General features: G+C 61.6%; 1 protein-coding gene across 2 annotated transcripts in view; it reads left to right on the top strand.

Moving 5' to 3' along the window:
• Positions 1-27,511, top strand: part of ZC3H3 (zinc finger CCCH-type containing 3) — an 87,533-nt gene that overhangs the window by 28,019 nt on the left and 32,003 nt on the right. For both annotated transcript variants that reach the window (XM_072774781.1, XM_072774780.1), the window contains exon 4: positions 8,272-8,425. In XM_072774781.1, the coding sequence (XP_072630882.1) occupies positions 8,272-8,425 (154 nt within the window). The remainder of the gene's footprint in view (positions 1-8,271; positions 8,426-27,511) is intronic.

Here is a 27,511-nt window from a genome sequence, read left to right as displayed (position 1 = left end):
CGAGTCCGGGCAAGGGGGGTGCGTTTGTAGGGTGCTGTGGCAGGCACCATGGCTGAGCCGGCTGCCCCTGGCGGGGATGATGGAAGAGGTCAAGGGTGCTGACCAGGACAGGTGGAGGAGCCTCCATGCTTCTTGCCCCATGACAGCAGCGTGCACACGGGCCTGGGGGGTGGGAGGCCCAGGCACCACCCGGTAGGCCCCAGGCAGCACTGAGAGTGCCGCGGACGGCTCTCGCAAGCTGTGCACGCAGGCGTCCTACTCCCTGCGCTCAGTGGCCTGAACTCCTGGCTCAGTCACAAGGCCGAGATCATCACTAGAGAGAACTAAACCCGACATAGGCTGCTCTTGGACATTGGGCCCTGGCAAGGTGGGGAGTACACTAAAAGACCGTGTGTAGGCTGGGACCCCTGCAGGAACAGAGAAGGCCTTCAGTGTGCTCCCGGGTGGGTGCCGTCCCCTTGTCCCCCGTGCCCTGGGGGTGCTGGTGCACCTCAGCTCTGGGGCAGAGAGACGTGTGCTGGGGCTGGCATGGGTGCTGCTGTCACCTGTCCACTGGCCTCCTGGGGACCTGGACAAGGCTTGGACCCTCAGGGCCGGACGCCTTCCATGGCTGCTGCCCGCCCAGCTGAGTCCTCCGGGGAGCTTCCCTTGGGAGTTGCTCTGCGTGCTTGGCCTCCTTAGCACACGTCTTCCTCGGGAGCAGGCTGCACATCCGGGGCGGGGTGGGCCCAGGCCAGGCCAGGCGGAGAGCCATGTGTGGGCACGGGCTGTTTGTCTTTGTTCTGGAAGGTGGGCTGCCCAGCGGGCTGAAGAGGCAACAGGCCCGAGGGGCTGGGCCTTGGGTGTGACACAGTGGAGTTCCTTCCTCTCCTCTGGCCGCCGGAGCCTGCCTCCCCTGTGGTATCCATGCCTGTGTGGACGGGACCCGGGCTGGGGTTGTGCGTGTGGCCTCGATGCCATCTGGGAGCAAGGGGAGCCCCGCAGGCGTCCTGGGGTGGAGCGGGCCCCCAGTTGACCGGGGCCCTTTGCTGGATCTTTGCCCTGCGGTAGGGCCAGGGGCCAGGGAGGGAGGGGGTGGTCCAGCCCAGTGGGGACGGATGGCCAGGGTGTCCTTCGGTGTCTGGCGGAAGCCTGTGGCTCGGCCCGAGCTGGGGGGCGGGTGGTGTAGCTGAGCCCTCGCCTCAGCAGCGGCAGTGGAAGCCGGGCTGTGGGCGTCCTCCCCAGGGCCCAGGGCCGGACCCCGATCCGGCTGCCCAGCTCCAGCAGCGTGCAGACAGGACACGCTGGGAGCCCCCAGCCCTCCACCGGACGCACCCCTCCTGGCTAAGCGTGGAGCGGAAGGGCCGGGGACCGGGGTATGGAAAGCCCCAGTGGGTTACGGGGCACTGGGTGCCAGGCCGTGAGCGGGAAACGCCGTCCAAGGTGCGGTCGTGGGCAACAGGGTGTGTGCCGTGGCGCAGCCGCGGGCGGGGAGCGGGGCGCAGCGTTGCTGGGGCAGCCTCCAGGCCAGCTGTCCCTTGGCAGCTCTTCCCGAGAGGAGCCAGCCTGAGCCTTGGGGGGCCGCGGAGTGGGAGGGTGCTGCTGGGAACCCCTCCCCGCAGCTGAGGACCAGAGCCTGTCACCACAGGGCCTTTCTTCCGCCTCCTGCAAGTGGCACGCATCCATGGAGTCTTTCCTGGTGGCCTCTGGGGCCTGCCTGCCCCTCCGAGGACGCTCAGGCCGTTTCCACCCCCAGTGCAGCCCGGCTGTCACCGTGTCCAGGACCATGAGGGTCACCAAGGGGACAGCTCAGATGAGGTTGATTTTCAGAAACGCCCTGGTGGAGGGGCCGTGTCTGGAGAGGGCGGGCGCACCTCACTGCTCTGAGATGGAGTAGGGTGTGGGGCCCACTCCCCAGCCCTCCCCCGGGCCAGGCCTCGCCTGCTGTGGCTGCGCGGGCTGCCGTGCCTTCCAGGGGGTGCTCTGGGTCCTGGCCCTCGGCCAGGAGGTGTAAGCATCTGGGCTTCTGCTGGTAGCGCCTGCCCACCCCAGCGGAGAGGACGTCCTGCCAACGTGGGCTGTGGCCCTGGCAGTGGGCACGGGTGTCCCGCCAGGCTCAAGGCTCTGTGGACAGCTCAGATGCATGGCAGGGTTTCAGATGTGGGGATAGCACTACCTGTTGAAGGCTTTTCCAGAGTGTGTGCTTGTTCTTCTGCTTGGTGTCCGTGGCCGTGTCCCCAAGAGTGCAGGGGAGCGTTGTTGGGGAGAAGCTGCTGGCACAGCCCCTACCCCGGGATCCTGCACGTGCTCTGGCACACGGCCTCGTGTCCCTCGGGCCACCTAGCCGCGGCCAGGGGGAGCGAGGGCCTGATGGCACCTCCTGCTGCACAGACTGGGGGGCTCTGGGCTGGCCTGTGCCTCCCTGGGCCTGCCTGCCCCTCGAGGGGCTGGCGGTCCTGTCAGGGTGGGAAGGTTAGGGCCTGGAGGGCCACGTGACTCATCTTGAGCCGGGTGCCAGCAGTCTGCCTGCGTTCAGTCCTCCCGTTGGCTCTCTGGGGACCCTTCCCCAGCTCAGGTTCTGTGGACTCCTTGCTGCCTGCCCACTGTCTGGACCCACCTGTCCTGCTTGGCCCAGCTTGGCCTCAAGTCCGCCCCTGTCACTGTCCCTGGGGTCCTGCAGAGTCTGGGAGCACGGCGAGGCCCTGGTCACAGGTGCGAGCCTTTTGCCAACCTGAAGGGAGTGTGGGGCAAGCCCAGACCCTGTGCCAGCCAGCTCCTCCCCAGGCTCCCTGTAGCCCCCTAGTCCACCTCCCCAATTCTGCTGGGAGAAGCCAGAGCATTGCCTGCCTAGAGCTGTGCCCTGCTTCTCATTGTCTGGGGCCTGTGGCCACACTGTCCCCTCCCTTTGGGCCCACTCAGGCCCCTTCTGCTCCTTCTGAGCTGGCGATGTCCCTGCCGGGAGGTGCTTCCCATGGGGCCCGCCGTGGTGTGCCCCTCTTTGCATCACTGATCACCATCCAGTATAGTCACAACCGTAAGCAGCCTCTTAGGATCTGAGAGTCTTGCTGTCACTGGAGAACAGGATCGTGTGCAGGGCCCACCCTGAAGGCTGTGGGAGCTCAGGGAAGAGGCCTTGCAGGGGAGGGATCTGTGGGTGTGCCCCTACCCCACCAGCTTACGGGTCCCCAGGCACTCACCATGGCCTCCTGCCCTCTCTCTGGGGTGCACCAACAGCACCCCTGCCCGGTGCTGTCCCGCATCTTTGCCAAGGAGGGGAGCGGGCTGGTTCCCATGGCCTGACACCTTGCCTGCACTGTCCCCTCTCATCTGCCTTATGCCAGGGTCGAGGACACCAGGGCCAGATCCTGGGCCGGGCCGAAGTTGGCACCTCATCAAAGACTGCCATGGAAGAAAAGACCTTTCAGACCGCGGAAGGGCGAGTTTGGGGGTGTGTTAGTTGCTTGTAATTGGCACCCACAGGCCCCGGTCAGGTAGGGGCCCCCGCGCCCATCCCAGTGAAGGGCTGTGGGCGGCCTGAGGGCAGCAGGTGGGGGCACTATCTGCCGACGGCTTGACCACAGGCCAGCTGTGACCTGAGCCAACTGGGAGTGGGGAGTGGTTTCTGGGGGAGAAGAGCGGAAGTCAGTGTGGCTTCTGAAATGCTGAGCCACGACACAGCGTTTTAGAACAGTCTTCAGCCAGTGAGGGGCGTGGGCACTTCGGAGGTGCCCAGGTGTCAGGGTCGCCGTTGGTGGGAAGCACAGCCAGCAGTTTGCATAGGGCGAGGATCTCAGCCAGCGTGCGCTGGGGAGCCGGGCCCGGGAGAGGGCCTCCATGCACGGCCCCCCAACAGCCTGGTTCCCCACCCTCAGCCAGGGGGTCTCTCCCCCGTCATGCTGCAGTGGCCCCGGGGGACAGGGGCCTGGGGCCCCTCCTTCAGGAGCATAGCTTGGTTTCCAGGCACATTGGATTATCTGTGTTCAGGCTCCATTCAGTCCTGCGCCATTGGCACGGGTGTCTTGTGTGGCTGATTCTGGTGAATTCTGTGCTCAGGTGCTGGTCACACTCAGCTGTCCCATCTCCTGGCTGAGAGGCAGGGCTGGAGGCAGCGTGCCCTTGGGCTGTGCCTCTACCCGCAGCACCCCAGCTGCCTCCTCACGCTGCCTAGCCCCTGGAGGCTCAGGGAAGAGGCTTCTGGAACAGGGGGTGGGAAACCCAGCTGTGGACTGAGCCGCTGCCTTCTTCGGGTACCCTCAGCCTGTTGCTCAGCTGGCCTGTTTCTGGAGGCTCCAGTGTCCCCATCCATGGCCCATTGCTAGGCAAGCCCAGAGGCTGGGGGACAAGGGGCTACGGGGTATGGGGCCTGGGACACGGGGTCCCGGGGGAGCACATATGGACAGCCGGGGCCTGCAGGGAACACTCTTGTGGCCCTGGCTTTGCCAGGCCTGTTTTGGACGCAGCCGCCCCTGCTGGTCCCGTCTTCAGGCAGGTCTTAGCACAAAGCCTTCATCATCTTCTTATTCATTAAACAATTGTGAAATTAGCAACTCATTTTCTACCTAGTTATTGCCCTTTGAAGTTCCATAAAAATCTGAACTCCATCTCAACTCCTGCGCTGCATTACATCAGAGAGAGCGAGCTGTGACCTCCGTCTGATGGGCTGTGCCATCTGGGTGGCTTGTCTGGGGAGCTGGGGAGCTGGGCCCGGGGTTTGCGGCAGACAAGCCTGGACGGCCCCCAGCCCTCCCTTCTCTGCCATCCGCCCCGTGCCTGGCGGCCCTGGGAGGGGCTGGCCAGGGGCTGGCGTGCTCCGGGCTTCCACAACAGGCTCACAGAGGGCCGTGCCCTGTGCTCCATCCCGGACGGGTCCCCGGCTCTCTGGGCCTCAGTGGCCCCCGTCCCTGGCAGCATGCCTGCCTATGCCTGCAGGACCTGTGCCTGGAGCCCAGGAGGGCCCCTGGTGGTGGCGTCTCCCCCTGCCCCGCCCCCCTGCGCAGGGCCCCTGGGCATGGGAACGCGGGGGTGGGGGGGTGGGGGGGCGGCCTGGGCTCTGGGCCTGCTGCGGGTGCATGGGCTCTGCTGATAGATGGGCTCATATCCCACTCAAATATGATGCCAGCAGTTTTTTTGTAGTTTGTCTTCCATTGCGGTAGTAAAGTTTTTAATTAGGAAAGCTAATGAGATCGATTAGTCATTAGAAGTGACCTCTGCACAGCAGGGCGGAGAGGGCTGTGTGTGTGGGCCTGATAACGCGGCGCCCGGGCCTCGTTGGCAATAAAGGCGCGGAGGGTTTGATTTGAGTGAAATGTGCCACAGGGAATACATCATGCGGAGAAAAAAAATTACAACCCTGGGAGTCTGTAATGAAGGGAATTAAACCCACATCCTATCTAAATAACATGATTATCTACACAAACCCTCCGCCAGCCGGGAGGAACGGCAGGCTGCTGCTGGGCCGGCCTTCCCAGCCGCGGGGTCAGGGCGAGCCCCGGGCGCCGTGCCATGGCCTCGGGGCCTCTCGGCCAGCCCGCGCTGGCCACTCTGCCTTTGCTCCCTGTACCCCAGCATTGTGATCCCTGTGACCCATCTCTGTGCCCTGTGCACGGACGCCCCGGGCAGCTCTGTCTGCGGTCACTGTCAGGAGCACTTCTGCTGTCTGTGTCCACACCGCCTGACCAGGAGTGGCCTGCAGGGGGCAGGGTGCTGGCTGCTGGGGGGTGGGGTGCGGGCCTAACTGATGCCGCCCTGAGGGCACTGACACCCATTGGCCTCTTAAGAGAAGGTCCGCTCTGTCCCTTTGTCTTCTCCTAGAAACTATGGTGATCGGACACTGATTAGTGAAAACCTGACTTGAGGACAGGCCTGCAGTGTGCAGGGGCGTGTTACAGATCGTGCTGCCCATCACCCTGAGCGCAGAGCCCGAGCCTTTGGGCATGGGGGCCGGGGGCTTCCTGGAGGAGGTGGCAGTGTGGTGCGTTCCGAAGAGGGGAGCAGAGTGTGCTTAGGAGGAAGGGGAAGAGGCTGGTGAGGCCCAGTGCCGCCAAGCAGGGATCCGGCTGCAGAGCCAGGGCTGTGTGGCGCTGGTGGGTGGGGGCAGCCCTTGAGCAGGGGCCATGGGCTACAGGCAGGGGTGCTGTTCAGGTGCAGGGGCTGCAGAGCCGGGAGGTCGCGGTGGTCGGAGGCGGTGGGGGTAGCTAGGGGCTGGGACGACCTAAGGAATCTCTTAGTTGGAACGAGGTATTATTGATTTTCTTTGGTCTATCTTTGCTTGTAAGACCTTGAAAATTCAATTCAGCAAACATTTGTCTACCGATGCCCACTGCCTGCTGGGCTCTCCCCTGCGTCCCAAGTGTGTGTGGGGTGCCCAGAGTGAACGATCTACTCACTTTGGTTGCTCAGCAAGACCAGGTGTCCCTGGTGACGCCATGGCGCCCTTTGCTTTTGCTGAGTTTCTTTTTTCTCCCTGACTCCCTAGAGCTGCTGCTTGTGGAGGGAGGGAGAATGAAGGGGAGACAGGGAGAGCCAGAGAGAAGTGGGGGAGGGGGCCTGTCCTGTGCGGGGGTGTCTGGTCCGGTCTCACCTGCACATGTTGTGACCCCGTTGGTGGCCTGTGGCTGTGGGTCCCTGCCACACGTCGGTGACCAGAGCCGTGTCCTGCCCTAGCACTCTTTGGGCCACGAGGCCCCGTGTTCACCCCCTGACAGGTGTGAGGGGCCTACACATCCCCCTTGGTCTGACAGCAGGGGTAGGCGTTCTGGTCTGGGGGCACTTGGGAGGGCTCTGAACCTCGCCGTGTCCTGGCCTTGCCTCGTGGGTGGATGGGAGCCCTGGCAGAGGGTGGGGGGACACCTGGAGGAGGGTCCCTTTTGGCATCTGCACAAGGAAGCACAGTGCCACTTACCAGCCAGTTACTGGCTCTGGGTGCAGTGGTGCCCATGGGGTAGGCTTGTCCTTGCTTCTGGCCAGGAGGCGTCCCCCACGGTAGAGTGGGTTCTGGGGGGCTGGGCAAGCCTGGAGAGGAGGTTTGTGGGCCAAGGTGCTAATTTGGGGGCCTGGTGGTGGGCAAGAGGTGTCTTGGGTCTAGAGCTGTGGAAGATGATTTTTAGATGCTGTCCATAGACTTGTAACAGCTCCTTCCTGTGGGCAGGTAACAGGGAGGACCCCAGTCTGGACCAGTTTGTGGGTGCTGGGAGGGTGCATCCTTGGGGTCCTGGGGGGCAGGTAGAGGTCACGGAGCTCTCCGGTCTGTGCTGTCACGGGAGTGGAGTGGCTGGCACTGGGCAGTTAGCGTGGGGTCTGTGGGTCTGGTGCTGCTGTGTGCCTGCCCTGCTCCCTCTCCTGGGCCATCCTGCACTCCGGGCGGGCTTCATCCGAAGGGTCACGGGCCCACTCTGGTGCTGATGCACCACGTGCCTTGTGCTGGGGGCCTCACCTGGCTCCCCTCCTGCCACCTGGCTGCTTGGCCGTGCTGCCCGGCGTGATGTTGGGGTCAGCTCCTGGTGCGGTGTCTCTGGGACTGGGAGCCGCAGGCAAGCACCCGCTGCCGGGGCCCTAGCCGAGCTCCCGGTTGCTGCGCAGGCAGGTTGGACGGAGGAGCGCCTGTCCGAGAGGGGAGCTTCCTGGGAGGCTGCCGCCCGAGGGTGGGTCAGGAGAGGCTTCGGCGCCTGCGGCCCGCGCCGCGTTCGCTTTAATTATCTGGGCAGTTAGAGCTGTATATTATGAGAGCCGGGCAATTAGGTACATTCCTCGAAGCTGTGGAGAAATTGCCGGCTATCAAGTGGAAGGGAACTGGGGCAAAACAGATCCCTGTTAATTGCATGAAACATTCAGCAAGAAGAAAAGCTGTGGCGTTCATCACCCCGCAAGATGTTATGAAAACTGGTGATTAAATACATAAATCTGCGTGAGCATGTGGCGGGGCGGTGCCCGGGGAGGGAGGTGAGCGCTCTGCACCCCTGGCCTCCCGGGCCTGCCCGCGGTCCTCTCCTCGCTGCTCGCTGGAAGTTCTGGGCAGTGGGGCCAGCCCTGAGGCTGGGCACTTAGGTCCCGCCTGCTGAGGGGCACCAGCCCGTGATGCTGCCCTCGTCGACTGTTCCCGGGAGACTGGGCGGCCCGTTTCCTTGCCCGAGTCACTGCGTGTCCCTGATGTCTTGCATCTCAGGGCTCCAGGCCTAGGCCCAGCTCTCCTGCAGCCCTGGGCCACTGGGTGCCCTGGGGCCACGTGTGCACCATGGGGCGGGAGTGGGAGCTGCTGACCTCCACTGAGCCCCTCTATGTGGGTTTTCTCTTCAGCATCCAGCCTGCACACCCTGCGGACCCCTCCTACCAGCAAAGTGATCAAGACCCGCTACCGCATCGTCAAGAAGACCCCAGTGTCTCCTCTCAACGCCCCCCAGTTTCCTCTGGCCCTGCCCTCCTGGCGGGCACGGCGGCTCTCCCTGTCCAGGTAGGAGGCCCTCATCCAGGCATTGCGGCCACTCCGGGAGCTGTGCCTGGGCGTCCTACAGGGAGGGACTTGCGGTCAGAGTCTGGGCCCTGAGCAGCCCTCTGGAGGCCGTGGTCCCGCCTTTGCATTGACATACTGATTATTGGAGGCAGGAGATGAGGCTGAGGCCCTCTCTGTGCTGCCCCCACACAGGTGCTCCACGCTGGCAGCTTGCAGGGTGGGGGCAGTTCCCCCTTCTTTTCTGGGTGCCCCAGGCCCAGAAGTCAGAGGGCTAGCTGGGACAAGGAGCACTGGGGGACAGAAGTTGGGGGTCTCACTTATGAGCCTGCTCAGCCCTGGGGCCTCAGGAGAGACCCAACGTGAGGTGTGGCCCCTTCCTTTGATGAGGTGGGGGGGGTTACAGCTCTGGCGAGTAGGTGGGAAGACCCTCGCCCTCTGTCCTGTACCCCCTCCTTCCTGGGGGAGCTCCTGCATCCCGTAGGCTTCCACCTGGCTGCAGTGGGCGCTCTAGGGCACGTAACTTCGGCTGGAGGCTGTGGGGCAAGGGATTGTTGTGCTCCCAGGGGCTGGACCACCTGGAGGCCTGGGCAGATGCTAGCCTACCATGAGCCCCCTGCCGACAGTGGCTGCCAGGCTCGGGGCCATGAAAGCAAGTGCCTCCTTCCCGCCCCTGGCAGGTGTACCGGGCGACCAGCCCTCGCAGGCAGGCGGCAGCGTCCACTGCCCTCCTCCCTTACCACGAGGCTGCACTAAACTTGGCCCTGCTGCCGATTTTTCTGGAGGCAATAGCTGGAAGTATATTTTAAATTAATTTTACTGCACTTTTTGTAATATTTTTGTTTTAAATAGATTTATAAGTATCTTGGGGGCTATTTCTATAAATTTATGAAGATAATTTTCACTCTCTCGATAAGGTTAAATTTACACCTGCTATTTCCATATTAATTCACAGTGCTAAGTGGGTCTAATTTTCTTCCGTTCTCCTATCTAGTGAGCATGGCCTTTCCTAATGCAATTTCCCCCTCACTAAATCACTGTGATCGGGAGTCATGATCGAGCTAAATTAACTTAAATTAATTTACTTAATAAGAGCCCCAGATCATCGTGAATGAGGTTCAGATTTATTGATTCTTGCTCCTGCCTCCCCTCCTGCAGTCCGCATTCCAGCCTGCATCCAGCCCCGGCCCGGCCTGCCTCTCCCTGGGCATGTGGTAGGGGCTGGGGTTAGCTTTTGTCTCTGAGTGCCAAGGAGCCCCCGGGTTTGGGTTCAGCTGGGCCAGTTCTGAGCATGCTGGGCCTGCAGGGGCCACCAAGCAGAAACGGGTGCCAGGCCTTATGGGGTGAGGGCTCCTGGGGAAGAGGGGTGCTGAGGGCGCCCCCTAAACAGTAGCCACCTTGTAACCAGTCAGAATGTCAAGCCCGTAAGGTGGAGAACAGCCCAGGGGGGTGGCAGGACAGGGAATATGCCTTTTCAGTTTCGGAGGTGAGGAGCAGGTGGGAACTGAGAGAGCCACGTGGGCAGGTATGGGTCAGGTAGATGGGTGGGCTATGAGGGGAGGCAGCCCGGTGCTGTGGGTGCTATAGGCAAGGCTGAGAACGGACAGGACATCCCCGCACGGCCACTGCTTCTCACAAGTTCCTCATCCTAGCGGAGATGGGGCCGGCCAGCTGCCTCACAGGGAGGGCTGTGGTTGCCTGGGTGGCCTGGCCCAGGGGCCCAATTGTCGCTCTGCTGGGTGGGAGCAGCTAGGGGGCCCCTGCCCAGGATGGCTCTATGCAGAGCCCAGAGGCCTGCCTCTCCCAGGCCATGCTGGGTGCCAGACGGCTCACGTCCTGTAGTCCCGGCTTGTGCATGGTGGCTGCGGCTCAGGGCAGGTCCCCAGGTGCCCTGGCCTTAGAGCCCTCCCCGGGCATGCCTGTGTGGCTGAGTTCGCCCTCAGGATGGCTGCACGGTAACAGGCCACATGCAGAGGCTTTTCTCACTGGGGTCTCTGTCTGCCCTGACCATTTTGCCACAGGCATCCAGGACATATCCTGAGCACAGAGCCCTGGATTCTTGGGGAGCCAGGCCTTGGGCTTGGTGGGCCTGCAGTGGTGGGTGCTGAGGGCTGAGTGGCTCGGGTCCTGGGAAATGTGTCTGCCCGTGGGCCGGGCTTCCTTTGCCCAAGGTCACCTGGACCCTCAGGAGTGGCCACCTGCCAGCTGCCTGGCCTCACTGTTGGCTGCGTACACCTGGGCCTGGCTTGTCGAGGCAGCAGAAAGGGCCTGTCTCCGGGCCCAACATCCAGTCTGGTGCTCACCTCCCTGCCACCTTCAGCTCCATCAGAGCTGTTGGCTGCCTGTGTGTGGTCAGCGGGCCCCAGGGAGGCTCTGGCTGACTGGCCTTGGATGTGGCCTTGATCTCTGCCCCGTGCATCTGCAGGCTCTTTAGCTTTTCCCTGGGCAGAAGGAGGGATTGGGCTGGTGGCTGGGCCCAGGCGCCAGGGATCAGGGCTGCAGTGGTGAGAAAGCAGGACTTCCTGCCAGGTAACCAGCCTGAGCCTAGGGGCCCTGAGCTCTCCTTGGGCCTCCTGATCTGCACCCACCCCAGAGGGGAACACCCGTAGGGGGAGCGGCAGGCAAGCCCCAACAGTCCTAGAAGTTTCAGTCGGCAGTGTTGGGGGCTGGTACACACAGATGGGAAGTAAGGCAGGTGACCCAGTGGCCAAGAGTGCCCCCGCTGGCATGGGGTAGCCCTGGATCCCACCCTCCCGCACACACTCACTGCAGAGCGGAAGCTGTGTGTGCGTGGAGCTGCTGCATCCCTGGGGAGCCCGGGGAGCACTGGTGAGTAGCCCGTGCTGTGGCCTGGGCAGGCAGGAAGGCCAGGGGACAAGGCTCTCGGCCCAGAGGAGCCAGGCATGCTGAGCAGGGCCCTACAGCTAACGGCCAGTGGCTTGACAAGCCCCTGCCCTCCCTGTTCTGAGGGATGACACCCCTCATTGTGGTGGGGGGCTTGCCACACTCAATCCTGCGCCACAAGGGACCTGGCATTAGAATGACTGGAGGCGGCAAGCTCCTCCTGGGAAGGACACTTAACTGTGTGTGTGTGTGGTGGGGGGGTTGTCTGTGGTACCAACTACCACCCCCTGGCCAGCAGGCTCCTGGCCTCGGGCCACCTGGATGCAGGGCCAGCGCTTGCTGGCCTCAGAGGCTGTGGGCTGGATCAGTTCGGGACCCCCAGGGGGCTGGGCTGGGCCCCTGGGACCCCGTACCACTGCCGCCCAGCACAGCCCTGGGGGGCCCCAGAGGGTCCCACGAGCTCACCATAGGGCTGAGGCTCACACTGAGCCAGGATTTAATGTTTTTGTTCTCAGATTTGTGGATTTGCCTGTGCCCTCGGCGGTTTCCAGCAAGTTCATTAATCTGAACTGAAGCTGAAATGTGACTTATATCCCTAAACTGCCTGTCACTTTTTTTCTCTTTCCAAATTCATTTGACGTGAAAGCGCGGAGTACACAGGAGCCGCTGTGCTTAAGCAGATGAGTCTGGAGGCCGCTCTGTCCCGACTACAAATGGTGCTGTCACAGGGGCTGCTGCGTGCAGGGCTGCTGTGCTTTATTTTATTTTATTTTTGTGTCTGTGCGGTAAATCTTAAGTAATCTCCGGGTGGTTTGACGAGGTTTGGGCTGCGATTTTGAAGGCTCTGAAATGCTTCTCCGTGGTGACGTCTCATTAAAGAGGAATTCAGCCTGAGGATGGGCCGCATCCCCTTGAGGGTGGCCATGGGGTCCTCTGTGCTCCCCTCAGCACCCCTGTCTGCCTGCCCCGGCTCTCGGGGTGTTATGGCACAGCTCCGAAGCCTGGCCCACCTAAGCAGTGGACGTGTGTTGTCTCTGTTCTGGAGCCGGACCCGTGAGGTCAGGGTGCTGGCATGGCGGGCTCCTGTCCAGGCTGCACGGAGCCTTCTCGCCATGTCCTCCCTCGGCGCACACAGTGCTCTGGTGTCTCTCCTCCTTTTGTAAGGGCACCGGTCCCATTGTGGGGGCCTCGTCCTGTTGACTGTCAAACCCTGAGCACTTCTCAAAGGCCCACCTCCAGACACCATGCCCTTGCGGTTAAGGTTCCAGGAGGACTTTGGAGGGCACATTTGGTCCATCTGGGGAATGCCTGCTCCTCCCCAGACCTGCCCTGACCAGGCTAGTGGAACTGGGGCTCCCACAGCCTCCTGACCTATGGCAGTGAGAGGAGCTCTGGTTGAGCCCGCCCAGGAAAGGGGTGCTCCCTGCATTTCATGGCCAGCAACCCCAGGCCCTGCTCTGTGCCTGGTGAGGGCCCCGCTTGGCGGTGTGCACGTGGGCCCCTCTTGCTCAGCCCAGGTCAGGACCAACAGGGCTAGAGAGCGCCTGGTGCTAGGCGGCAGGGCTTCCCCACCTGTGCCAGGTGCCCACTCTGCCCACAGTGCTCTCCTCCCAGCAGGAGGCAAGCAGATGGGTGAAGCATGTACATCCATGGGGTGCTCAGTGCTGGGAAGTGCTGAGATCTACCCAGGGTGGATGGGTGCTCAGGGATGCCCAGAGAAGGCTGCTCTAGGGGTGGGGCAGGTGTGGTCTGTGTGGCCATGTTTCTAGGGCCTTCCAAGGGGGCCTGGGGAAGGAGCCTGGAATGTCTTGCTCAGAGGGCAGGGGCCACCTAGAGGTGGTATTGAAGTTGGGGCCTGGAGCCCTGCTGCTGGGCTGGCAGGGGTGGGGGTGGGGGTGCGTCAAGGGGCTGCAGCCCTTCCTCCCGGCAAACCCCTTCCCAGGCTGTAACTGCTGTTTAGGCCCAGGGCAGTGGCCAACCTTGATCTTGACCTGCCTGCATGTTCCTGGGGGTGCCTGCCTGCAACCTGCCTTCCCTTTGATGCGGAGCCCAGGAAGTCATTCACTGTGCCCGGCTACATCTAGGGCCCCCAGCTGCCCCGTGATGACTCTGCCGGGCGCAGCCTTTACCAACAGCCTGAGAAGCGTGCCAGGCCGGGCACGGCTCCCGCTGCCCGTGAGCATGCTGAGCGGCCATGGCCAATGCAGCAGGATTTTGAATTGTTTCTTTTTTTTTTAATGAACTAGAATTTATTTATTTATTTATTTATTTATTTATTTATTTATTTATATTTATTCATGAGAGAGAGAGAGAGAGAGAGAGAGGCAGGAGACACAGGCAGAGGGAGAAGCAGGCTCCATGCAGGGAGCCCGAAGCGGGACTCAATCCCAGGACTCCAGGATTGCACCCTGGGCCAAAGGCAGGCGCCAAACCGCCGAGCCACCCAGGGATCCCCTTAAATTGATTCTGACAGACGTGTCTACTTCGAGCTGAGAGAGCTGTCTGGCTGCTTCCACACGGGTGCTGGGGTCTGGGTGTGGGAGACCCACTCCGGCCCCGGCCTGCTTCGTGCGGCAGGCAGTCGGGCCGTCCTGGTTTTCTGTCAGACGCAGGGAAGGCCTGGCTTGGATGCATGTGGGGCTCCATCCACCTGGGTATGCCCGTGGAAGAGAGGGCGCTATCTCCGTAGGGCGAGAGCGGGTCAGGAGGAGTGCCCGATGTGCGCTGCAGGGACTGCTCTCTGCCCCCCACGGGGCTTTCCTTGCTGGAGTCGGTGGTGGTATATGCCTGTGTGGACGACCCTCAGGAATGGCCTGTCCTTTGGGCCCTGGGGAAAGCCTGCTGCCCACTCTTCTCAGTGGGGACCAGAGAGCCCACGGGCCCCTGACCCTCTCCAGCCACGGAGGACCGGGTGGGGGCATCACCATCCACACTTGGGGTTTCTAGAACTGACTGGGATGGCCAGACCTGTGTGAGGTGAGGAGCTACTGCCAAGGGCTACGGGGGGTGCCTGGGGCCAGGGCTGGTGGGGTGACCTGAGCCACATTAGCCCCCCCAGCCCCTGTGGCTCACATCCGTGTCCCCGCCGAGGGCAGTAGGGAAAGAGGGGAGCCACCCACCTGGTGTGGACCATGCAGTTTGGTTGTTGACATCCAGGTCATGAGCTCTGATGACACAGTGACACTCAGTGCAGGGGGCTCCTGACCACACTGACGGGGACTTCTAGGCCCTGCATGCTGTGGGAGATGGCCTTTGACCCTGGCTTGAATTCGGGGGTAGTGTGGTCGTGGCTCTTCACTGGGTGGTCCTTGAGCCATCTCTCCCTGTTCTGGGCTGTTGAAGTGCAGGTCAGTCCCTGGCAGGACGGGGAGGCCCCCAGGTGGTGGCACTAGTGGCTCCTACCTGCCCTTTCCCTTCTCTGGCCACAGCCTGAGGTGTGTGGAGGATGCCTGTGTGGAAGCTGTGGCTCAGGAGGGGACAGACCCCGAGGAGGCAGCTGCTCACCTGTCCCCGGGCAGCAGGCCTGGGAGCTGTGCCCAGCCGGGCCTCTCTAGCTGTGGATCTCGCCCAGGCCTGGCGCTGGTGAATGGGGAGGTGGCCGCGCATGGCGGGGTCTCCTGGCAGAGGAAATGGCATGCACAGCGCAAAGCCGGAGGGGTGGGGCGAGCAAGTTCAAGTGCAGAGGCTGGACTAGCCTGGGCGATGCGCAATACCCCGGAACCCATTGGGGAGCCTTGGCTCGGCAATGCTGGGCAGGTGGTGAGTGACCCTGGCCCAGCTTCCTCCGCAGGGCATCTGGCCACGCAGGACCTTGCAGACCACGATACCACATCTATCCCTGGCCGGCCTGGCAGACGGTCGTGGGGTGTCTTGCCTCTAAGTTCATCCCGATACCCTTTTGTACTTACGGGAAAGTTCAAAAAACTGTATTCTTTGCCTGAGTTCTCTGGCTGCTTGTACTTTGCCTCTGTGCTGTATCATTTTCTCCCCATCTATTCTTGTATAACCATTTGTGTGGAAATTGGAGACTCGGTGCCCCCTGACCGGCCGCTGCGTGTGGTCCCCCAGGGAGACTAGGGAGTGCTGCCTGGAGTCAGAGCTGGCTGTGCACCCCCTCGGCATCTGGGCTCTGCGTCTGTTCAGAGGCCTGGAGCCTGGAGCCGGCCCTCAGCCTTGCTCCGACTTTGCCGACCCTGAGTTTTGGATAATGGGGGCCAGGCACTTTGTGCAGCGTCTGTGGGCCAGGAGGCCAGCGTGCACCAGAAAACTCAGTCGGCCGGTAGCGGGGCTGCCATGGGAGCGCGGGCGGCCCCTCCCTGCGGCCTGCGGGCCTGGCGTCTGGCCGGAGAGGCCTGTCCACCCTGCGCGGGGCGCTCTGTTCCTCGCTGGGTTGCCCCCACGCCTTCTAGACCCTTCATGATTTCCGACCCTCTCCTGCCAGGATCCACTGTCCCTCATCCCCCACCACATTGTACATTCCTTGACTTATTTCTGGCAGCGTGGAGTCCAGGTGTTTCTGTTTTATTTTATTCTACAGCCTGTAGTCTGTTACTGTGATTCATCTGGATCCTCAGTTTGGGCCGCCCCCGGCCTGTGGAAGCCCCTTTGGGTGGCCTGGGACCTTTGCGTGTGGCTCCCTGTGGCTTCCAGGCTCGCCTGGAACTCTCTGTCCCTAGCTTGGAACTAGCCCGCTGCCCGCAGAACCCGGCTCTTGGCTGCACCGTGTCCCCCACAGCCGAGGCTCTCGTGGCCCTGGGGTGACGGGGGGGTGCATGAGGGGGAGTCCTGGTTGGGGCTGTGCATCTCTGCTTCCAGGCACCCTTGAGGCAGTCTTTACACGGCTCTCTCTGGATTGCAGAGCTGGCGTGCTCGCTGATACAGTCGGTTCCGGTTCTGCGCCGCTGCTTCCTTCCCGCGGGGGTGTGGCTCCTCTCCCTCGGGGGACACCTGGTCCCTCACCCTTGGCGTGTGCACTCGCTGGAGCCCCACATTCATTTACATCCAGTGACATGCTGGATCCGAGTTTGTGGCTCAGCCTCGGTCGTGGTTGAGACGTTCTGTCGTCAAGTGCCCTCACGCTCGCCCCGTCGCCAGCCCATAGCCAGGATGTCCGTGCTGAGGGTCTGCCCTGAGGATTTGTCGGGCTTGATCTGGGGCATCACATGCGTGCAGCTGCGCCCCCCCCCCCCGCCCCCCGGCACCAGCACTTCACTTTTTATTGCCGAGTGGCTTTTGTGGTTTGCCCACACACGTTTAATAGCTCTCTCCTTGATGGACGCGTGAGTTATTCCACTTTGGATCACCGTGGAGGACGGCGGATCACTGTTCCTGCCCAGCCCCTGGAGACCAGCGTCCTCTCCATGGTGTGTCCCCAGGAGCGGGGGTGCGGGGACACCAGAGGTGCGTGTCTGACTTCCCAGAGCAGAGATGCCCCTCTGTCCCCATCACAGCGCTTGGTGTTCTGGTTTCTCTGATTTTCACACTTTGCCTGTGGCGGCACCTCGTTGTGATTTCGTCTTCGTTTCCCTGACTGCCTGTGGGGTGGAGCACGTACTCGGGGGCCGACTTAAGGCCATTTGGGCTCCTTGGCCTATTCTTAAGTTGGTCTGTCCTTTGTTCTTGAGCCACAGGAGCGCGTGGAACTTATTTACCGCCTGGGAGTCCGGTGGGGGATGCAGGGGAGCCCCCGGCCCTCTGGGGACTCATGGCCCTGCCCCTGGTTCAGAGTGCCGAGTGAAGGACACCCCTGTCTGCCAGGGGGCTCTCCCTTGGCTCTGGCCTCTGTCAGCATTGCTGCGTCCCCGACCCAGAAGGACCCCGGGAACCCTGTAGGCCGTGGTCTCCCTGGGGAACCTGGAGCTCCTGAGGGAAAGCCTGGCCCTTTCTAGGCCACCGTGGTCCTGTCCGGGGGGGTTCAGGCTCCTGTTTGGGGCTTTCTGACAGGGCACAGTGGCTGGACCCATCCTCCGCCTTCACTCACTCATGTCCCTTGCTGGCCTGGGGCCCTGGCCTGGCCAGAGAACAGCTTTTCCTCTGGACGTGGGGAGCACCCATCGGCCAGCACCTGTCCTGTCCCCTCGCTAGGTGAAGAGGCGAGAGCAGGAAGTTGGGCCTGGGGGTGGCAGAGAGGGCAGGTGCTGACTTGCTGGGCCCTGGGCAGGTCCTGGGCAGGTCCTGGGAGAGAGCCCGTGGGGGTGACCCGGGCCCCGCCTGCTTTCCCGTGCAGTGCTGAAGCAGGTCTCCTCCGGCAGGTTTTTTAGAATTTTATTTTATGAGAACAGGCGGTTACGGCTCCCCAAGTGCCGTAAAAGTTAATGTGATGGCCTCCCTGCGCCTGTGCTCATTTTTATAATTTTTTATTTTATGAAACAGGACAGGGAGCTTAGTGACTTATTACTATTCATTTCGTTTCAATGCAGTAAATATTGATTCAGTTGGGGGTTTTCAATTTAAACCACTCGGCGATTATATAAAATATTACTGGCCTCTGAAATTATGCTTACCGATCCCTTCGGCTGCTCATTAAGGAAGGAGTGCAATTGTAGGTCCCTTTGCCTTCATCATTCTAATAAATGGGCTGAGGTGCGTTTCTGCTCGGGAGGTGCCACAGAAACTGCTGGCGGGGGCCTGACAGCAAGGATGCAACTCTTAATTTGGAAGTCGGTTCAAAGCGCGTCTACCTTATTTATTTATTTCTGTGTCTGTTTGAAGCAAACGGGCCTTTCAGCTGTCAGCAGCCCCGTGGCAGCAGGGCTGAGCGGGTCCTCCTGAGGCCCGAACACCTGCCCCTGCTCCTTGGCAGAGTGTGGGGAGGGGCCGGGGTTTGGTGGGAATGCGGGGCCCTGACCCCTCACCCCCTCAGTGGAAGGGAAGGGAGGAGGACCAACCTCGCCGCGGCCCTGTCGGTCCCGATGGGTGCTGAGGCCAGGACACGGTCAGAGACACCTGCTGTCACTGGAACCTCATCCAGAAGGTAGGGACCTTTTCCAGGTGGTAGTGCCCAGCCCTTCACTGGCAGCACTGGGCCTGGGATGCAGGACCCTGTGGAGTGAGGAGAGGCCCCTGTGTGCCAGGGTCTGGCTGCTACACTGGCCGAGAGGGGCCCTGCTGCCTCCCTGCGGTCTGTGTTCATGGTCAAACACCTGCCCAGTGTCAGGTGGCACATTGAAGCCTCTCCCAGAGCCCCTCTGGCATCAGGCCCTCGGGACCCCAGCAACAGGCCAGCTAGTCCCTCTGGGTCCGGGGTCTGTTCACACCTTCGGTCCCTGTCCCCGCCTGTGTGGGCACCTCTGGGACGGCCCCGTGTAATGATGGAGGGCAGTGAGGGGGTCAGGGCGAGGAGCCCCTACGGCCATCAGGCCCTTGGCTGGGGCGGGGGCCAGGATGGGGCTGACCTAACATCTCCTGTCAGCCTGAGCCCCTGGCCCGTCCTGCTTGGTGATCATGTGGCCCCGTGACCGTTGCCCCCCCCCCCCATACTGTTTATGTCACTGCCTCCCTGCTGGCCATGGGGACTGCAGGCATCTGGCCTGGGGTCACAGGCATCACAGCCACAGCCTGTGTGGTGAGAGCGTGTTAGGGTAGCTCCCAGGCTCCGTCTGTGAATGGCATGGGAGGGGAGGGGCCCTGGGACGGGTGATGCCCTCGTGGGAAGGGAGGGGACAGACACCTGCTCGCGCCACCTCAGGCTGGGCCTGTGCATCAAGTAGGGGTGCTCACCTCCCTCTGGGGGCTCCTGGTGTCTGTCCCAGAGCCCATGCTGGTAGGGAGGAGGCCCTAGGGGGATGGAGCCACCACTGGGCCCAGCAGCCCCTGGGAAGGCCAGCATGCTGTGCCGTGCATCCCCTCTGGGACAGTCTCCGTCACCGGCAGCCCTCTAGCCTTGCGGGGCTCACGTCTGTGACTGTGTCTCTGACCCTCGAGCCTTTGGCTGCCCCGTCCTTGGTCTGTGCCTTGCTGCTTCTGTCACCGCCACCATGTGTCTGGGTTTCTCATTTCTGCTCTCTCTGTCCCTGGCTCTGCACAGACATGTGTGTCCTCCTGTCCTGCTCCTGTTGCCTGGCACTCTTTGTCCGTGAGTGGAGCCGCCATGTGTGGAGCCCCCACATGCTGGCTCCTCGGGCATGCTGCGGGTTCCAGGAACAGGGTTCCCTCCTTCACTGGGAAGCCAAGAGAAGCGGGTATCCGGGGCTCTAGGGCCTGTGTGCACACAGGCCTCAGCAGTGGCCCAGGGCAGGTTCCAGACCCCTCTGGCAGCCATCCTGCTTCCCCAGCCACCTCCCATCCCTGACGTGCATGGGCCTTGGGCCATCTGCCCCTGGATGGCCATGCTGGCAAGCTGTGTCCCCTTGCCTGGGCCAGCCTGTCTCGCCTGCCGTAGCGCGCTGTGTCTTGATCCATGTTACGTACAGACGACTTCTTTGTCCTTTGGGAGTTGGATTGAGTGGCTGAGGCCTGCCAGGCAGCTTTCAGGCCAGCCCGTTGGGGGAAGCAGTGGGAAAGGGGCCAGGCAGGCAGGTGCCTTGCCCAGGCTTCATCCTTGGGGGCAAATCCCAAGGGGGACAGGACCTTGTAAGAGCTGCCACTGCCACGGCTAAGCCACAAGCCATGGTGCGGCCTCCTGTGGGCCAGTGGCTCACGGAGGAAGAGATCCATCGGCTAGGGTTAGGTGTTTCATGACAAAGTGAGAGAGAGCACGTGTGTCCCTTTGGTTTGCCAGAGGGAAGCTTCTTCTAGAAGCTAGCAGGACTATTGTGAAGGAAGCCTCAGAAGGTCTTGTTAAGTTTCTCCCTGTGGAGGGAGCACCTGGGTGGCTCAGTGGTGGAGCTTCTGCCTTTCGCTCAGGGCGTGACCCCAGGGTCCTGGGATCAAGTCCCAGATGGGGCTCCCTGCATGGAGCCTGCTTCTCCCTCTGCCTGTGTCTCTGCCTCTCTCTGTGTGTCTCTCATGAATAAATAAATAAATCTTTAAAAAAATAGAGTTTCTCCCTGTGGAACTCTGGGGAGATTGCCCTCAGGTTGTGCCTGGGCCCCCTGGCCACAGCTGGCCAGCACTGTGGGCCCTCCTGTGCCAGCACTGGTGACCCCAGATGTCCCTGGAGATGAGGAGCAGAGGAAGCTGAAAATATTGCCTCTGACAGGAAGAAATAAAATGTCCTTGTCGCCCAGTAGTACCTGGGTGCCTTACACAATCAAACAGCGTTTTAAATACCACTTTTATCCTGGTTTTAGAGGGAGTAGTAAAGCATCGCTCAGATAATCAATATCATATTTAACTCTTTGCATATATCAACCGTTTAGGCTGCTCTTACCCCAAAACATGATTCTCCTCTCAGGCTGGGCCAGGGCCTCTGAAGGCGGGTGCAGGAGACGTTACTCTAGGGTTGGGGAGCCTCCCAGCTGCTGAGGACCATGCCGGAAGGGCCCCTGGCTGCCTCTTCCAGCATGCGCCCTGCCCTGTGTCACCTGCAGGTTCTCTGGGCGGTTCCAGAGGTGCTGGGCCTTGGCACAGGTGTCCTTCCCTGCCTGGTCCTGGTCCTTGTGCTGCCTACCTTCCTCTGTACCCACCTCCCCACCCCTCCGGAGGGTGGTGCGTGGCCTCAGGGATGGCTGGGTGAGCCCCGCCTCCACCTGCTCTCCTCCCTGGGGCCTTGGCTCACCCTCATGGGCTCTGCTCTGGTGGGAGCTGCCAGAGCCCGGCTACGGGCTGTCCAGTGCTGGGGGCCCACCTCCCCCGTGTCCCGCCTGGCACCCTTCTGAGGCTGCGGGGCGGCCAGGGGATGGTGGGGATATCTGAGAGGTGCTTTGTTTTCAGTGTTACATCTTGGGTTGGGGAAGGCCGGCCGACCCCTGCCTGCCCTCCCACAGCACCCCACCTTGCTGGCCTGGCCCCACGGCCCCACGCCCCGGCCCCACCACTGCCCGAGGAGTGAGTGCTCTGGCTTTCCTGTGACTTTCCTGCAAGTCAGCAAGGTTTCCCCGGCTGCCCCGCCCACTCCCCCGGAGTGAGGAGCCCCGGTTTAATTTGCGGTTAGATGTCTGTTAAGATTGCGTCCACTTCCCAAGTCAGCACTTAATTGGCAAGGCACTTGATTTAACAGCGTGGGAGCCTCCACCGGAAAAATGGCCTGAATAAATCACCGCCTGACGCCAGAAAATAGATATAATCTCAGCATTAACTACATTAATAGTAGCAGGAGCCGAATTAAGAAAGCCATAAAGCATAGGCGGGGGAGCATAAATTATGGGAGCGGGTCCCCTAGGCGGGCCCCTGGTCGGGGGGCGGGGCAGGCGGGAGGAGGTCGGCCGGGCCCCGCCCACGCCCCGCCCACGCCCCGCCCCTCCCGGCCTGCGGTGGGCGGGGCCTGCCGGGAGCCCTAGCAACCCCCTACGGCCCGGCCCGGCCTGCGCACAGCCCCCGACCCGCCCCGCTCACCCCAGCCCCACCTCCTGCCTGGGGAGCCACCTGGTGCTGGCAAGGCCTTGGGTGCGCGTCAACGCCCTGAGTCCGCGGGGAGTGGACCCGGCGGGCTGGTGCCAGACTCAGCCGCCACCTCCTCCCTGCTACCTATGGCCTTTGCACCCTGCTCTGCAGACTGGAAGGCTTCTTGGAGGAGGTGACATGCCAGCTAGGCAGACACAGCCTGATCTCCCGGTGGGACCCTCGGGCCCTGGCAGTTGAAGTTGTGCCTCTCCATCATTGTTTTGTTCAGCCCCGTTCTGGCTGTTGGGGCAGGGCCCAGCGGTCACCCCCGCAGCCCTCCCAGCCCTCGCAGCGGCCACTGCCAAAAACTTTGCCACAGCTTAGTGGAGGAGAATGCTATCCAGTTTTAATTTCATTTTTATTCATATTCTTTGTCAAGTTCAACATTTTTTATGTTTACTGTTCGTTTGCCTTCAGCCCGTTTCTTACAAGTTTGCAAGACTCTTGAGTATTCAGGGTGTCACCCTTTGTTTTATCAGAGACGATCCATTGTTTCTCAGTTTGAATTTTGCCTTCCAGTTTTGTGTATGAGGATTCTTAGGATTCTTAGGATTCTTCTTTGCTTTTCTGCATCCGTCAGTCTTTTAAGACTTAGTCTATTGATTGTTTAGAACAGCCTTCCCCACCCCAAGGTTATAGGAGCTCAGTTATATTTTCTTCTAGTGCTAAGGTTTCGAGTTTTGCATTTAAAACTTTAATCTACCTGGAATTTATTTGGGGATGTGGTATAAGATTAAAGTTCAAATTTAATTTTGTTTGATAGTTATTTGGTTGTCTCAAGGCTTTTTCCATTATTTGCAAATGTCACCTTTCTTGCGTACAAATGCTCCTCCCGTACCTGGCTTTCTGCACAGATCTTCCCCTTTGATTTTCCCTTTGCAAAACAATCACGGTTTGTATCTTCAGTGATCATTTTATGGATTTTTTCTTTTGTCAACCCTCCCCCCTCAGGCAGGGGGTTTCAGGCAGATCCAGCCCCGCCTCCGAGTCTCCCTCGGGTGCCCCCCAGCACCCCACCTCATCCCGCAGATGACCACTGCTCTGGCCTTTGTTGGTCTAGACCGGCTCAGCCTCGGGTCCTTGAGCTTCAGTGAATGGAATCACAGTTGATCCCGTTTGGTGTCTAACCTCATTTGCTCACCATTTGTTAGACCGAATGGTCTAATGTTCGCCCTGCCCCCCGTGGGGCTGTGTGTGGAGATGGGGCCTTCCCAGATGTAAGCAAGGTTAAATGAGGTCTCTGGAATGGGGCCCTGATCTGATAGGGTTGGAGTCCTAGGAGCAGAGGAAGAGACACTGAGCTCTCTCTGCAGGCGTACGGAAGGAGCCCCTCGTGAGGACACGCACGGGGTGGTACCTGCTCGGCAGGAAGGAGAGGCCTTGTCAGCAAGCAGCCATGCTGGCTGCGTCTGGGGTGCTGTCCAGCAGCCCGAGCTGGCCGAGACCCCGAGATTGCCCAGGTCCAAGGGGGTCACTGTGGGTAGCAGTAGCCTGTACTTTGCCCTCGAGGTGTGGGCATACCACAGTTCAGTCGCTGTGCTAAATGACACATTGATGGGGGTATTTCTAGTCTTTGCCGCTCCCTTGTCTTGTTGGGCATGTTGCCCACTGACTTGGAGCCCTCGTTGCTGTGGACCTGTTCCATCGGAGGGTGGGGGTGCTGAACAGCAGCAGTGAGGCTGGCGCCCACCATGACTGTCCTCAGACGCACGTCCTCAGCAGGAGAGCGCTCTGGCCTCCCATGGCCTCACCGGCACCTGCTGCTCCCTGGATGTAACCATGCTGCGGGAGTGTGGTTTGTTTTGTTTTTTATAGAGGGGAGCAGGGTGTGGGGACAGGCAGAGGGGTGGAGAATCTCCAGCAGACTCCACGCCCAGCGTGGAACCTGATGTGGGGCTGTGTCTCATGACCCTGAGATCACAACCTGAGCTGAAGCCAACAGTGGGACACTTGACCAACTCACTGCCCAACGCGCCCCACAGACGTGCTTATTGACATGAGTGCTCGCCCTGCTAGCGTCCAGGGGACTGGAGACAGTGCTGTTCCTGGACCCCAGGTCCTTACCCCTGGCCTGTCTTGTCTTCATTGCTTCTGAACATTTGTTTTTCCAGGTGAACGTTAGAAACGTTGGCTCAGTTTCTCAGCCTTCCCCAACCAATCAGCCTCCAAACCGGCTGAATTGCATTTTATTTTCTCTCCCCCCGGCTGCGCAGGGACCTGCCGGCCCATGGCTTCTGCACGGCCGCTGGGTGCGCTGACCACGGGCTTCCGTCAGGGTGAGTCGGTGCTGCTGTTCTTTGGATGTTGCGGCCGGGTCTTGCCGGGTCCCGGAAGGGTGCTGGCTCTGCCGGGTTCTCACCGCGAGCTGGGCTGCTCACCTTCGGGCTCTCGGGACCTTTGAGTGCTGAGCCCGTGCCTTTTCCTGCTGTCTGTGCCAGCTGCGTGGCTCACTGGGGACACCAGTCCCTTTCTGGGGGAGCCGGGCCACACGTGCTGTGTGGTCCACTCTGCAAGGTGGCGACGGGGTGGGGGCCCCTGGCTCTTCCATCCCCTTGCTTGGTCATCTCCTTAGCATGACGAGCGCCAGGACTCATGCGTTCTGTGTGGCTCTTGTTACATTTTCACTTTGTCACATGCCTGTGGTGTGAGCCGCCCTCCTGCGTCCCTCAGCTCGACTCTGCAGATGCTAGGGCCCTTTCGTCACTGGGCAAGCGTGCGTGTCCTAGGGCGTCTCCAGAGGGGTGGGTGTAACTCGTGTGAGAGTTGGGGGTGAGGAGGGTGTGCTGTGGCAGGCGGGAGGGGGCCGTGGTGCTGGGAGTGATGGAGCTGGATGGTAGGGGGTGAGGCAGCTAGGGTCCCCTGCCTGGAACAGTGGAGTGGGCACCGGGGACCAGAGAGGGAGGGCGGAACGGCTATGTCTGGAGGGGCCAGGCCCCGCAGACATCCTGGTTGAGAGCACAGGTGTGAGGGCAGGAGCCTCCACGCAAGCAAGAGGAGGCCTTGTGAAGGAGGCCAGGACACCGGGCTGCTCACTGGGGCCTTGAGAAGACCTGTCCCGAGGGGAGGATGGCAGACATTGGATGCCAGGGCTCAGCAAGGGCCCCCTCTGGCCTAGGTCTCAGGGGCCCCCACAAGGAGGGCACAGGAAAGGGGTCGCTGTGTGGACAGTGTACAGGCAGCAGGGGTGGTGAGGAGGCCTAGCCCAGCTCTCACCAGGGACACAGGCTGGAGGTGGAGGCCACCTTGGCAGGTCCAGCTTTGAGGAGGGAGCCTTGGGGAAGTGTCCCCAGGGCTCAGAGGTACAGAGCTCGGGGTCTGGAGGCTGGGGGGGTGGGGCTGTGGAGAGAGGGTTGAGGTTCAGCGTGTTTTGAATGTCCCTGGGGGTGACCTTGTTCCTGGGCTGTTGTCGGGAGGGTGGTGGACAAGGTGGGCCAGGCGGCTCACGCAGGGCTCCCTTGGGGACTGTCGACCAAGGAGCCAGAAGCCAGCTGGGGTCATGACCTGCCAGGTCTTCCCAGAGAGTCGTGGGAGGAGCTGAGTTCTGCTCCTCCGTGGGCTCGTCCCTAGTCCCTAACATGCAGCCTGTGCCAGATGCAGTTGTGGGGACAAGGGCCACTTCAGGGCTGGAGGAATGGTCAGTGGGGACTCGCTGTGCACAGTGAATAGGGATGAGGGGGGCAGGGGGTTGCTGTCCTAAGAGAGAGAGGAAGGGAGAGACATTGGGGGTGGGCAAGGGAGCAGAGGTGGGGTCAGCCCTGCCCCTCAGCAGCTGCCTCGGCACCAAGGCTGAGAGCCCAGCTCGGAGGGTGATGCCCAGGTGCAGGGAATGGAGGGCCCTGTCCTGAGCGGCCCAGCCCGGGCGCCTGCCCTCCGCCCCAACAGCTAAACCCTGCCCCGTGGGGCCGCTGAAGCCCAGTAATACGTGGTGTTTGCAGCTAACGTACAGAGCACCAGTAGCTGCAGCTGAAATGGATTTTTAAAAGTGTCATTTTATGGAGAATTTTACTTTCCATCTTGTTGTTTATTAGGCTCTTAAAGGGAAAGCTTGTAATGCATCCATTGATCGAAATACCAATTGAATAGATGTGAGCACATAAAACAGTCCCAGCCCCTCATAATGGAGCCGCAGCATTTGTAATGGGGGCACAGCACAATTAGTGTTGCCCGCCAGCGTGCTGGCTGGCCAGGGACGTCCTGAATCACTTCTGCTCATTCCTGGGGAGCCATGGGACGGGGGGGCGGGGTCCCTCGGGATGGAGTGGCAGCCTCAGTGCTGAAGCCTTCGGGTGGCCCTGCAGGTCAGACCCCACCCCCACCCACCCTCCAGGGCCACTCTTAGGTGCTTGGCCTCCACTGTGGGCATGTCCTGGCCCAGTGGCAAGCCCACCCCCAGGTCACCCAGCCCCCGAGGCCTCAGCTCCCACCCAGGCCCATAGTCTCCTATGAGATGTGCCCAAGAGGCTGAGCACTCGGCTCACCCCTGCACCAAGGTGGCCCGAGTCCAGGTGGGGAGGTCAATACCTATAGCCAGCTGTAGGGTGACGGCCGCAGCCAGGTGTGAGCCCCAGCCCTGACTCAGCAGGAGCGGGGTGGGGGCGGGGGGGCGGTCCCCTGGAGCTGGCTGTGGGCCACACCTGGAGGAGCCAGTTGTGGGGGTGGAGGAGGGTCTTAGGAGAGCAGGTGGCCCTGGTCGTCCTGAGGCCTGTGCCTCGTGTGGGGTCCCCGGCAACTGAGCCCTGTTTCTGAGACTCTTCCATTAGGCCTGCACTTTCCTGCACTGTCCTCTCCCCTCCCACCCTGCTGGTCCTGCGTGGGCCCCCCTCCCTGCAGACCACCCCACCTTGCCAGGCCCCCGCCCCTGCACCGGGCATGGGCTGTAGGCTGACCCCCGGCAGCACATGAGGGTGCACACCCACGGCCTCCGAGCTGAGCTGAGGTGGCGCCCGTCAGCGTTTCCGTGGAAAGCCCACTTAAGCACTTTGCAGCCTGTCACGGTGGCGGCTGAGCCTGACCTACTTGGGATTCGCTGTGCAGAGCCGCCTCCCCCGGGCACTCCGCTTCTGCTGACGGCGCACTCCCCGCTCGCCTCGAAGCTTCGCAGAACCGTGCTCCATTTCCTGAAAAATGCTTCCCCGGTTGTTTTCTCTGCTCCCCAGCCAGCCTGCCCACCTCCTGCACGGTCACCACGGCTTGCATGGCCTGACCTAGAGGCTGCTGGGTCCTTGGCCACGCACTGACCCTGCCCAGCCAATAGGGGTTGGAGGTCAAGCTCTGGCCAGGAGCCCGGCTGAGCCCCTCTGCTAGCAACTGCACCCGTGGCCTTGGGTCTTGTCACCCACAACCTGTGCCCCCACAGCCCTGGACAGTGGCCACAGCCTCCCAGCTTCGGTCCACCCACCCACTGCGTTCACGCCCCAGGGTCTTTCCAGGGGTCCAGGCTCCATGTGCGTCCTCCAGCAGTGTGTTCAGGCTGCTCTGTTCCCGGGAGCCCCTCCTGCCCCTTCTGCCTGCCCTGGCACGTGTCCTCTCTGCGTCTCTCACCTGACGTGAGCCCCAAGAGGAACCCATGCAGCACTCGGCTCAGACCAACAGAGCGCCCATACACCAGCATGGCCTTGGGTCAGGGGCACCGCAGTAAACTGCCCCAGCTGCTCCAGGGTGCCTTAATGCCCTGTGCCAGGGCTGGGGGCCTGTGACAATGAGCTGTGGGGGGCGGGCATAGGGGAAGGCGTCCTGAGGACCTGACGTCTGAGCCTAGTCTCA

This window comes from Canis lupus, chromosome 14 (genome assembly GCF_048164855.1).
Source record: "Canis lupus baileyi chromosome 14, mCanLup2.hap1, whole genome shotgun sequence".
Lineage (NCBI taxonomy): Eukaryota > Metazoa > Chordata > Mammalia > Carnivora > Canidae > Canis > Canis lupus.
Note: the sequence above shows the minus strand (reverse complement) of the source record. Positions and strands in the feature narration are given on the sequence as shown.